Below are 12,155 nucleotides of genomic sequence, written 5' to 3'. Positions count from 1 at the left end.
ACAGAGACCGACGGTCTCCCTTATTTTTTAGGATACAAGTAATCAAATGCTTTTCCAAAGAGGGATCTAAAAAAGTGTCATTCTGTGGATGGAGGAACCGCCCATTTTCGAGAGTGAGTCTTGCCGTGGCAAAGATCACATTTTGGGAGGCACGCGGAGCCTCACTTCCCTGGAAGCCCCCGGGGTGGCGGGCGCACAAGCACGCCCACATCTGCAGAGCGCACTCGCAGCCAGGAGGACCTCAGGCATCCCGGCCTCCTCACGCCTCACTCTAGCTTAGCTGCAGGCTTTCCAAGTCCTTGCTCACACTCTGCTGCCTCCTGGTCGCCGAGGAAACAAGGGCTTCCAGGCTCGGTCCAGGCAGCAGCGCCCCCTCCTGAGTTAGGTATTACTGCTAGTCTGCAGTGTCCCTGCTTCTCTTCTCGTTTCTCTCTCCCCTAGGACTATGGCATCCATTAAGGCAGAAATCACGCCTTTTACCCCAAAACAGGTTTGGTAACGGTTGGCCGGCTAGTTAGGCCTTCCCCCCTCAGCCTCCAGGCTACGCCTCAGACCTGGGCTACCGTTTGTTCTCCTCAAAAATCACCTGAGCAGTGACCCGGTGACTAATCTGGGTCCTGCCTGGGATTTCTAGGGTCGATTTACCTGACGTATTCCTACTACAAACCGTATCTCCTTATGACCTCATACTTAAAATTAACACTATTCCTGAAAGCATCGAGAATGTGTACAGTTCTGTTTTTTCCCTCCATAGTCCAAAAAATCATGTATCAGTGGAGTGGACGGAAGGAGCACTGTGTCTCAAGTACTCTGGCATTAGTCAAAGTGAAGGTCAAGCCAAAGACCGTTTGGAAGGGGCAGGTTTGGGCTACAACCGAACGGTTCATCTTTAGTAAGTGGTTTGAGTGTAAACTAAAAAAACCCTGAGGTATCTAATAGTAAATGTTTGCGTGAATTATGATAAACAACTCCCAGAATGCTAGACGGCTATTTAAAATGGTGGTTCTGAGGGTTGCATACGAAGGGAAAATGCAAGCTGCAATTTTACATGAGAAAAGGACCGTATTAAATTAGAGACAAGGTATGATCACTACTGCACAACTCCATGTCAAGGTTCTTATCTACTGGTAGATACACACTATATTAAGACTAAAATAAATTACTTAAAACTGGCAAATTAAAGAAAAAAAGAAAAAAGAAAGAAAAGTCAAGAAGAAACTTACATTTCCAGCTGTGTTCATGACAGACTTGATTTCCCTTTTGCATGCTTTCAGGGACTTCATTTGGATATAAGCTCTTACTTTATACTATTAAAAGAAAACACTAGTATGTAAGAACAATGGTAGATTTACACAGGGTGACGTAGCTTTACTTTCTAGTTAAGGAAATTCAACCCAACCTGTTTACAACATAGTTACGCCAGTTACTTGCAAAAGCAAATTTTAAATGATCTTAAAGAATCTATTTTCACTGTACTCTCAGAAGACATTCTAAAAAACAAAAAAACATGGTAATGGTAGAATAAAACTTATACCCAAATTCCAAGCAAAACTCCTAACAATTCTTTTATTTTTTAAAAGTTACTTTATTTTGGGGGCACCTGGGTGGCTCAGTCGGTTGGGCGTCGGACTTCGGCTCAGGTCATGATCTCATAGTTTGCGAGTTCGAACCCTGCATCAGGCTCTGTGCGGACAGCTCGGAGCCTGGGGCCTGCTTTGGATTCTGTGTCTCCCCCTCTCTGTGCCCCTCCCCTGCTCCTGCTCTGTCTCTCTCAAAAAATAAACATTAAAAATCAGTGTTGTATTACTTTCAGGTGCACAGTATAGTGATACAGCACTCCTGTAATTCCTACCAGTTCTTACGTGCCCACAGCTAATTAAGAATGAACTTTAATAGTCTACAAACTGATTTTACCATGCAATGCACCCAGGCCATTTCTCTCAATCTTTTATCAAGGAATTAAAAGAAACGATACTGCACGATCATCTTAGGCAAATGTATTTAGAAGGATGAACATGCTTTTAAATTATAATACTCCAAAGCCAAAAAAACATACAGGCCTTGAAACATTTACTGCTTTCAATGATCTTCCACATTCTTAATCATTCCTAAGTATTAGTAACTACACATGATATATGCCCTCTCTCAGAATTTACCCTACCTGATGTATCTTTGATTTTGCAGCTTCTATTAGGGCTCCACTTTCAGCTTTGTGATTAGATCCGTCTTTGTTGGTGTTGTTACCAGTCTGTAGGGTGGTGAAACAGAGTTAACGGAAATTAAAATTTTTTTGCCATAATTTCAATCAGTGATTTCCAAGCATGCTAGTCTGAATCACTTAGCATTTCCAAATTTCAGAATCCAGACTTCAGGTGTAATAGTCTGGAGTAATAGGCAACTTTTTTTTTTTCTTAAGGAAACTCTACTTTTGAGACGCTTGCACTGAGCATAATGATAGCCAGGTTTAAAAAGTACAGATATTACTCAAGCAAAACTTGAGGTTATCCTTCTGGAACCCAGAACAGACCATGTCATTCCCTTCTTAAAAATTTTCTCTGGTATAAACACTGGCAACATCATACCCTAGATTCCTAGCAGTGTTCAAAAGCCTTCACAATGAGACCCATTATTTGAGTTGCCAATCTCGTCTCCTGATCTCCACTGACTTTTCAGGTATACTATGCATTTGAGGTTGCCGGAAATTCCTCCAATATTCCACTCTCACCTCTGTGCTGTTTTCTCTGCCACGACGGTTACCCTGCTCCAGCCTGCTGCTTCTGTGTACTCAAACTATATCCTTCAAGGCCTAAATCAAACATCCAAACTTCCTTCCCCGCCTTCCTCCCAGTCCCTGGACAGATGCTCCCCAGCTTTCTCCTCCCACACACTGGAGTTCCTTGAAAAGCGAAAACGTTTTCATTTTGGTCACTTTAATAGCTAGCAAAGGACACAAGCATCTGTTGAACAGAACTGCATTTTCTCAACTCTTATCAGTACTGAATATAAAAATAAAGTATTTTACCACACAGTGTTTAGGAATAATGCTAAGATGATTTAACCAAATTCTTTTTTTTTTTTCAGTATTTTTTTAACGTTTATTTATTTTTGAGAGAGAGAGAAAGAGAGCGCGTGTGCGAGCGGGGCAGAGGCAGAGAGAGAGAGGGAGACAGAATGCAAAGCGGGCTCCAGGCTCCAACCTGTCAACACAGAGCCCGACGCAGGGCTCAAACCTACAAACCATGAGATCATGACCCGAGCCAAAGTCGGGATGCTTAACCAACTCAGCCACCCAGGCGCCCCTGAAGTATTCTTACCAAGTCTCTTATCAGAATATGTCATAAATGTGCATTCTTTCTAAAGAACTTTCATGATGAAATATTTTCTAGTGAAAGCTGCCTGTTTATCCAGCTTTGGGGTTTCTATTGTCTTAATTCTAATCTTTACATTCTGTAAAATTAGTATCTCACACATGCCAAGATGCTAACATACTGAGACCCTCATAAGACTCTGGTAGGAATGTAAAATTGTGTGACATTTTCAGCCTCTGTACAACAGGCTGGCAGTTCCTCCTAAGATTAAACACAGAATTACCATACAATCCAGCAATTCCACTCTTGGACATGCACCCAAGAGAAATGAAAACATGCCGCCACAAAAACTTGTACACAAATGTTCACAGTAGCATCATTTATATCACCAAATGGGGAAAACAACCCAGATGACCATCATCTGATGGATAAAAACTGTGGCAAATTCATACAATGGAGTATGATCTGGCCATAAAAAGCAAAGAAATATACATGCTACAACCTGGTCAACTTTGAAAGTATCAAATTAAGTGAAAGAAACCAATCACAAAAGGCCACATATTATATGACTGCATTTATATGAAACGGCCAGGATAGTCCAAATTCACAAAAATAGAAAGTACATCAGGGGCACCTGGGTGGCTCAGTCGGTTAAGTGTCTGACTCTTGGTTTTGGCTCTGGTCACCATCTCATAGTTCAGGAATTTGAGCCCTGCATCATGCTCCCCTCTGGCAGCACAGAGCCTGCTTGGATTCTCTCTCTCTCTCTCTCTCTCTCTCTCTCTCTGCCCCTCCCTGCTTCCTCTTTTTTGCAAAATAAATAAACTTAAAAAAAAAAAAGATTTGTGGTTGCCAGGGGCTGGGGGAAGGGGAAAAGAAAAAGTGCTAACCGGGTACGGGGTTCCTTTTAGGGGTGATGAAAATGTACACAGTGGTGATGCTCGTACAACTCAGTAAGGATACTAAAAACCACTGAATTATACACTTTAAAAAGGTAAATTTTGTGGATGCGAATTATATTTACCTTTGCTTTTTTTTAGGTCATTAATCAAAAAAAATTTTTTTTAGTTAAATAGGCTCCATGCCCAACGTGGGGCTCAAATTCATGATCCTGAGACCATGAGCCACACACTCTACCAACTGAGCCAGCCAGACTGCCCTCATTAATAAAAAATTTAACTCATCTGTCTCTCCCTACGTAGCCTGTGGGCCACCTGAGGGTAGGCATAATTCTTTTGATTTTCATTTATTAAAAAAATTTTCATAAACAACAACAAAAAAATAAGCTGTAACAAAAAAGATGTTTTTGAGGTATAATTGACATGTAACATTATGTTTTAGGTCTACAACATAACAATTAGATATCTGTATCAAGTGTGAAATAAAGAAGTCTAGCTAGGGGCGCCTGCGTGGCTCAGTCAGTTAAGTGTCTGACTTCAGCTCAGGTCATGATCTCACGGTTCACAAGTTCGAGCCCCGCGTTAGGCTCTGTGCTGACAGCTCAGAGCCTGGAACCTGCTTCAGATACTGTGTCTCCTTCTCTCTCTGTCCCACCCCTGCTCACACTCTCTGTCTCTCAAAAATAAATAACATTGCAAGGAAAAAAAAATAAGTCTAGTTAAAACATCCATCACTAGACTGTACAATTACAAAGGTCTCTTTCTTGTGCTGAGGACTTTGAATATCAACTTTCAAATATGTTATACGGTATTATTAATGATAGCCACCATCCTGTATAATGAGTTACATTTCAATAAAGCTGTTAAAATATTTAATAACCATAAATTTTAATCTGATCACCTTACAACACTCACCTCATTCTTCCCATTTTTGTTATTGTTACCCTGTGAAATCATTTTTTCTAGGACAGCAAGAAGATGCAAAGCTTTCTCAGCTTGATAGGTTAATATATATAGGTCTACAAGCAAAAAACACACTGCTTGGGCAAATTTTTCTTCTGGGGGAAAAAAACAAGAAAAGAAAAGTTACAATCCAAAGTAAAGCAAACATTTCAGACCACTCCTCTCCCCTGATTCCTAAAGAGCAAAGCCTAAATCTTTATTTTTGTTTTGTTTTTTGTTTTTAAATGTTTATTTATGTTTCAGAGAGAATGAGAGAGAGGGCGGGCGGACATGTGTGGGAAAGGGACAGAGAGAGAAGGAGACAGAGTATCCAAAGTGGGCTCGGTGCTCTCAGACCAGGGGTCAAACTCATGAACCGGGAGATCATAACCTGAGCCAAAGTCAGGCACTTGACTGACTGAGCCACCCGGGCACCCCCTAAGTCTCTTTATTTAAATGTGTGTTCATCCCCCAGAGCCATGAAGGGAAGCAACCTGCAATACCAACAATGCGATTGCAGTATTCTCCATCTGAAGGCCTCCCATCGCTGGGTTTCTACTAGCTGATCCTTCTTTGGCAAAATATCTACCAACACACCAAATGAGGAGAATCACTTCAGGTAGAAGGAAACCTCAATTCCTGTACCTGCTCAGCTACTTACTGGATATGTTACCTCTATATATCAGCGAGCTAATTTTTACACCTCAGCTGGCTGACCTGTAAAATGGGGTGAATACTTCACCTGCTTGAAGGCAGGGGAGTGAACCAGGTGATCTCTTGAGGTTCCTTCCAACTCTAACAAGGACTTCAAAGGAAGAAGAGCCCAATGAAGAGAGAAAGGGTAACCTGGTATGTCATAATACTATTTTCTTTTCCTTTCAAAAGAGAAGATAAAAGGAAAAATAAGATCTAAAAAAGGATGCTAAAATCAAGACCAGAAAAATTTAAAAGCCCTTAAGAGCCTTTTCACAAGTCTTCCCGATTCCATTCTTGTTCTTACAGAGCAGCCGGAGTGGAATCAATTGAAAACTAGAATCAACATGGTTGATGCACAAAGGTCATATATCTCTACGGGTTTCACACCACTCTTTTTAAGTTTATTTATTTTGAGAGAGAAAGAGAGAGAGAGAGCGCGAGCACTGTCAGCAGAGAGCCTAATGCAGGGCTCGATTCCAGGACCCTGGGATCATGACCTGAGCCTAAACCAAGAGTTGGACACTCAATTGACTAAGCCAACCGGGCACCCATCCCACCACTACTCTTAAAACACTAAGTCCTTGGGGCACCTGGGTGGCTCAGTCGGTTAAGCGTCCGACTTTAGCTCAGGTCGTGATCTCACGATCCGTGATGTGGAGACCCACATCGGGCTCTGTGCCTGGAGCCCGCTTCGGATTCTGTGTCTCCCTCTCTCTCTGCCCCTCCCCCACTCACACTCTGTCACTCTCAAAAATAAAAACATTAAAAAAAATTTAAAAACCCAACAAAAACATTAAGTCCTTACCCAGGCCACAGGACTTCACCTGTTCCTTACCCTGTTGCCTCTGACGTCACCTGCTACTGTTCTCCCCACCTGGCTCCAGGTCAATGACCTGCTGTTTCTCACTCGGCAAACTCAAGCTCATCTCAGATGCTCTGTACACAGTATCACCTCTGGCTGGAATGCCTTCCCCTCAAGAGCCATGTGGCTCACCTCCTCTCTCACTCAGGTCTCTTTTCAAATGCTGTCTTACCCCAGGCCTTCCTTGATTGCCTTACCTAAAAACAGCGTTCCCAGTCCATCTCTATCCTCTTACCAATTTTAGCTTTTCTTCATGGCCTTTGGCTACCTCACAATACAAACTTATTGTGTCGCTCTCTCTCGTGTTAGAATACAAGCTTAACGAGGGTAAAGGCTCTGTTTCAGTCACTACATTATCTTCAGAACCCAGAACAGTTTGGGTCCACCGTGTATGTTCAATAAATACATGCTGTGTGAAGAACCAAGCAGTAAAGTTTTTAAAAATAACAATAACAATTTTCAAAGAAGAAGAAAAATGGATCTGAATTCTGCCTCGGTGGCTTTATTCCACTTGGCCACCATACATAGGAACAAGATTTCACGAACGGTTCCCGAAATTCTAACAACCAGCTTCGTAGGGGTGCCTGGCTGGCAAGGTCGGTGCAGCGTGCGACTCCTGATTTTGGGGTCACGTGTTCAAGCCCCACATCAGGTGTAGAGATTACTTTAAAAAAAAAAAAAGCTTTAGAGAAAAATACATCTGAGGGGGCGTCTGGGTGGCTTAGTTGGTCGAGAGTCCAACTCTTGATTTTGGCTCAGGTCAGGCATGATCTCACAGTATGTGAGATCAAGCCCCGAGCTGGGCTCTGAGCTGACAGCACAGAGCCTGTTTGAGATTCTCTCTCCCCCTCTCTCTCTGTTCCTCCCCAGTTCATATGTGTGTGCACTCTCTCCCAAAATAAATTTAAAAAGAAAATCCATCTGTGTCATTCTGGAGGTATAATTCTGATTTCCAGCTTTACAGAGAAAGGAACTGGCCGCTGTTTACACCATCTTCAGCACGGGCATCTCTCCTGCCCAATCTGTCCAGCCACCATGCCCTCAGGACAGAGGAAGAGAGGAGCACCTTGAAAATGCCTCCCTGGAGCCACAGGAAACAGCCACTCAACCAGCTGACAGCAAAAGGGGACCCTGTAACTCTTCCCAAAGCCCCACAGAGGAGCCATCACACTCTGCTTCTTATCCTGCGGGAACCACATTAGCAATCAGGTGTTTATAAATCAAGAACTGGCATTAGTGTTTTGAATTTAAAAGAAAGTAACCTGAAGAAAAAGACAAAAACATGATCACATTGAAATCTGACTGCTTGTGGACTGGAAACAAACAGCCCTCTCTAACAACCACCTCCTGGATCTGGCTTTGCTGCCTTGGTTTGCTCCCTCTTTTTTCCCTTGCCCGTACCTTTCTTACTACGCTTACTCAAGGCTAGTAACTGCAAGATAATCGCGACACCAAAACAGAGTCTGTACTATCTACTCCAGGGATTACCCACGAAACTGTCAGGGGGGCAACAGACAAGAAGATACCAGGCTGTCCGATAACATCCCCACTCTTAACACACTGCTCAATAAAGAACAGATCAGGTACAGGAAGCTGTGTTCACACAGCAAAGAAAAAAACAAAAAGCACGAAGTCGTTCCAATTAGCAACCTCATTTCTGATCACAATTTGCAAAAATCGAGGGGTAGGAGTGGGGAGGAAATGGGAGAAGAAAACCTGGGTTCATCTAAAAGTAATGTCATTCTTACCTTTTTTATTTTTAGTGGCTAAACCTGGACACAGCTTTTTTCCTTCTTTATTTTTTTTAATTAATTTTTTTTTTTTTAACGTTTATTCATTTTAGAGACAGAGAGAGACAGAGCATGAATGGGGGAAGGTCAGAGAGAGAGGGAGACACAGAATCCGAAACAGGCTCCAGGCTCCCAGCTGTCAGCACAGAGCCCGACGCGGGGCCCGAACTCACGCGAGATCACGTGAGATCATGACCTGAGCCAAAGTCGGCCGCCCAACCGACTGAGCCACCCAGGCGCCCCTCCTTCTTTCTTTAAATAGTGGCATGTGGTTCCTTGATTTAACTGGGTAAGAAACTACCAGAGCCCCCTCTGAGTATGACAGGGAAGTTCTGGACTTGAGAGAACATACCAAAAGGTTCTATGAACTGGTAGAGCTTTTCACCAACTGCTATGGCCTCTGAGTACTGCCGCAGATGATACAGAAAGACTGCCTGATTGTAATACAACATGCTGTTCTCCACGTCGTCTAAGCCATCCATTTCTTCGACAGCTGAGTGGACCTGCGAAACAGTCAGCCAGGATATGTTCTCAAAACAGTAAGAAATAAACAGAAATGAAAGAAGCTATGCGAGTAAACGGGAACACAGGCCAACATTTCTCACTCTGGATTTTTCCACATTTTCAACAGAACTTCCAGATTTTAATTATTCTTACTAAAAATTATTTTATTAATAATAAAATTCCATTAAGTAAAACATTTTCATGGGACTCTATGTAGACAAGGCAAGGCAAGGCAAGTCTGTTCCTTGCCACTGTGAAGAACGTTTCAACCGCCAACATGGCTTTTGAACTGGTTCCCCACTTTGTAGCCTCCTTGGGAGCGAGCAAAACTCAAAGCAATCTTTCCCATGTGCACTATGTTACGTACTATGTATACGTAAGCTTGATTCCATTTTGTAAAAACTAAACTAAAACTTAAACATTAACAAACAGCTAACTACTTAACTATGGGCCAGACCTGCTACATTAAACATTTTCCAGAGAATATCTCATTTAATCCTTACCATACCTCAAGGACATAGACATTATCATTCCCATTTTATAAGTAAGAAGACCAGCACAAAAAGCTTAACTATCTTGCCCAAGGCCTTATAGCTAGGAAGTATATTTTCTGAATTTCCTCTTACGTTCAGGTTTTGTTCCCATAACTTAAAGAAAGCAGATTTTTTATTTTATTTGAAATTTTTTTCTCATGTTTGAGAGACAGCACGTGCACGCACAAACAAGCACAAGCAGGGAACGGGCAGAGAGAGAGAGAGAATCCCAATCAGGATCTGCACTGTCAGCACAGAGATGGACGCAGGTCTCAATCCCACAAACCGTGAGGTCGTGACATGACCTAAGCCAAAATCAAGAGCTAGACACTTAACTGACTTGAGCCACCCAGGAGCTCTTAAAAAAATAGAATCTTTAGGGGCGCCTGGGTGGCGCAGCCGGTTAAGCGTCCGACTTCAGCCAGGTCACGATCTCACAGTCCGTGAGTTCGAGCCCCGCGTCAGGCTCTGGGCTGATGGCTCAGAGCCTGGAGCCTGTTTCCGATTCTGTGTCTCCCTCTCTCTCTGCCCCTCCCCCGTTCACGCTCTGTCTCTCTCTGTCCCAAAAATAAATAAACGTTGAAAAAAAAAATTAAAAAAAAAATAGAATCTTTAAATAAACAACAAAAATAGGCTATTGATGGCTTTACTAAAACACTAACATCTACATCTGATACCAGAAGAAAAAAAAAATAAGTTTGCATTGTATTATTTTTTAAATTTATTTTTATAAGTTTATTTATTTTAAGAGTGAGAAAGCACAAGTTGGGGAGGGACAGAGAGAGAAAGAGAGAATCCAAAGCAGACTCTGCTCTGTCAGTGCACAGCCCGATGTGGGGCTCAGATGCTTAACTGACTGAGCCACCCAGGGGCCCCCACACTCTGCATTTTAAAGCTAACGACTACCTGCTTATCCCCTCCCTAAGTTATTGCAGTAGGCTTGCAAATTTTAATAAAGTTTCATAGCCATTCTGTACTTTCATGTAATACACAAAGCTGGAATTAGTATTAAAACTAATCTTTCTTTGTCACTATGAAGATTGGAATAAGTTACCAAGCAATGTTAAGTAATTAATTCTAAGACTGACGTTCCCCTACATTAAGTAGTGGAACTTTGATATACATGATGAACTTAACGTTTTGCTAATGACAAGGTACCAGAAGTTTCAGGACACATAGTGATCGGTAATCAGACATCTGCAGACTTCAGTCATAATGTGTAAGCCTGACAGGGAGGTGCAAATGTTACCAACTGGTCCTCTCTGACCAACAGCACGTGCATCTCAGTGAATTCGGAGCTTCTGTATAATCTTCACTTACCAAGTCACTATCTTCCAATGATTAAAAATAGTCTCTGTAGAGAAAACTCAATTTCCAAAGAAAGACAATACTTCTTGGTAGTAATGTAATGCAGAGAGAATGAGCTAAGAAAGGGTTAATTCTTAGCCGGAAAGGGGGGTTTTGGACAAATTAAGGAATTTTGGATTCAAAAAGGATTGAACTTGTGACATATATAACTGCCACACTTTCTGTGATTCACGAAAAACATGAACTTGTTTGGCTCTAGCCAAAACAAAAACTATTCGTTAAATGAGATAAAGCATAATAGAAGTGGAATGGGTTGAAAAGGTATGTATGTAACTATGCCCAGGGCATAGGACCTTGAACAGAAAAGTATGATTTAGAGAAAAGTTAAGAGACACGGGTATAAACACTTCTAGGAAACACAATACAGTGGATTGCATGAGGGGTATTACTGAACCAGCCTTATTAAGAATCAAGGCTGGTGAAGGGTGCCTGGTTGGCTCAGGTGGTTAAGCGTTTGACTTCAGCTCAGGTCATGATCTCATGGTTCGTGACTTCAAGCTTCATGTCGGGCTCTGTGCTGACAGCTTAGAGCCCAGAGTCTGCTTCAGATTCTGAGTCTCCCTCTCTCTCTTCCCCTCCCCCACTCAAGCTCTGTCCCTCAAACGTTAAAAAAAAAATTAAAAAACAAAAAGGTGGATCATTGTTTAAAAAAAAAAAAACAAACAAACTCTGATTCTTGATTTTGGCTTAGATCATGATCTCATGGTTCCTGGGATGAGCCCTGCCTAGGGCTCTGCCCTGACAAGGCGGAGCCTGTTTGGAATTCTCTCTTATCTCTGTCTCTCTCTCTCTCAAAATAAATAAACATTAAAAAAAAAGGCTGGTGAAAGGATTTTAAAAAGCAGTTTTCTTGGCTTAACAGGAAGCTTGCAAGAGTCTCTTTCTTATTCTAAAAAAGGTTTTGGGCAGTGCATCTGGATGGCTTGTCAGTTAAGCATCCGACTCTTGATTTCAACCCAGGTCATGATCTCAAGGTTCGTGAGTCTGAGCCCCAGGTCAGGTTCTGCACTGACAATATGGAGCCTGCTTGGAATTCTGTGTCCCTCTCTCTCTGCCTCTCTCTCAAAAATAAACAAACATTTTTTTTAAAAAATTAAAGGAATAAAAAAATAAAAAAGATTTTGGGGCACCTGGCTGGCTTAGTTGGTAGAGCATGAGACTCCTGATCTCAGGGTTGTGAGTTCGAACTTCACATTGGGTGTAGAGATCACTTACAATCTATAAGAAAAACTCAGGGTGCCTGGGCAGCTCAG

At 42.2% G+C, this 12,155-nt stretch overlaps 1 protein-coding gene and 1 non-coding gene across 10 annotated transcripts in view; one reads left to right on the top strand and one right to left on the bottom strand.

Moving 5' to 3' along the window:
- Positions 1-12,155, bottom strand: part of CNOT10 (CCR4-NOT transcription complex subunit 10) — a 70,797-nt gene that overhangs the window by 39,011 nt on the left and 19,631 nt on the right. For all 9 annotated transcript variants that reach the window (XM_006936560.4, XM_019810996.3, XM_019810997.3 and 6 more), the window contains exons 4-7: positions 8,850-9,000; positions 5,123-5,265; positions 2,162-2,248; positions 1,224-1,307 (exon numbers count right to left, since the gene is read on the bottom strand). In XM_006936560.4, coding sequence (XP_006936622.2) covers positions 1,224-1,307; positions 2,162-2,248; positions 5,123-5,265; positions 8,850-9,000 — 465 coding nt within the window. The remainder of the gene's footprint in view (positions 1-1,223; positions 1,308-2,161; positions 2,249-5,122; positions 5,266-8,849; positions 9,001-12,155) is intronic.
- TRNAR-CCU lies at positions 12,031-12,103 on the top strand. Its single transcript has one exon. It is a non-coding gene; the product is annotated as a tRNA-Arg (tRNA).

The sequence above is a fragment of the Felis catus genome, chromosome C2 (assembly GCF_018350175.1).
Source record: "Felis catus isolate Fca126 chromosome C2, F.catus_Fca126_mat1.0, whole genome shotgun sequence".
NCBI lineage: Eukaryota > Metazoa > Chordata > Mammalia > Carnivora > Felidae > Felis > Felis catus.
This window is presented reverse-complemented; position numbering and strand designations above follow the sequence as displayed.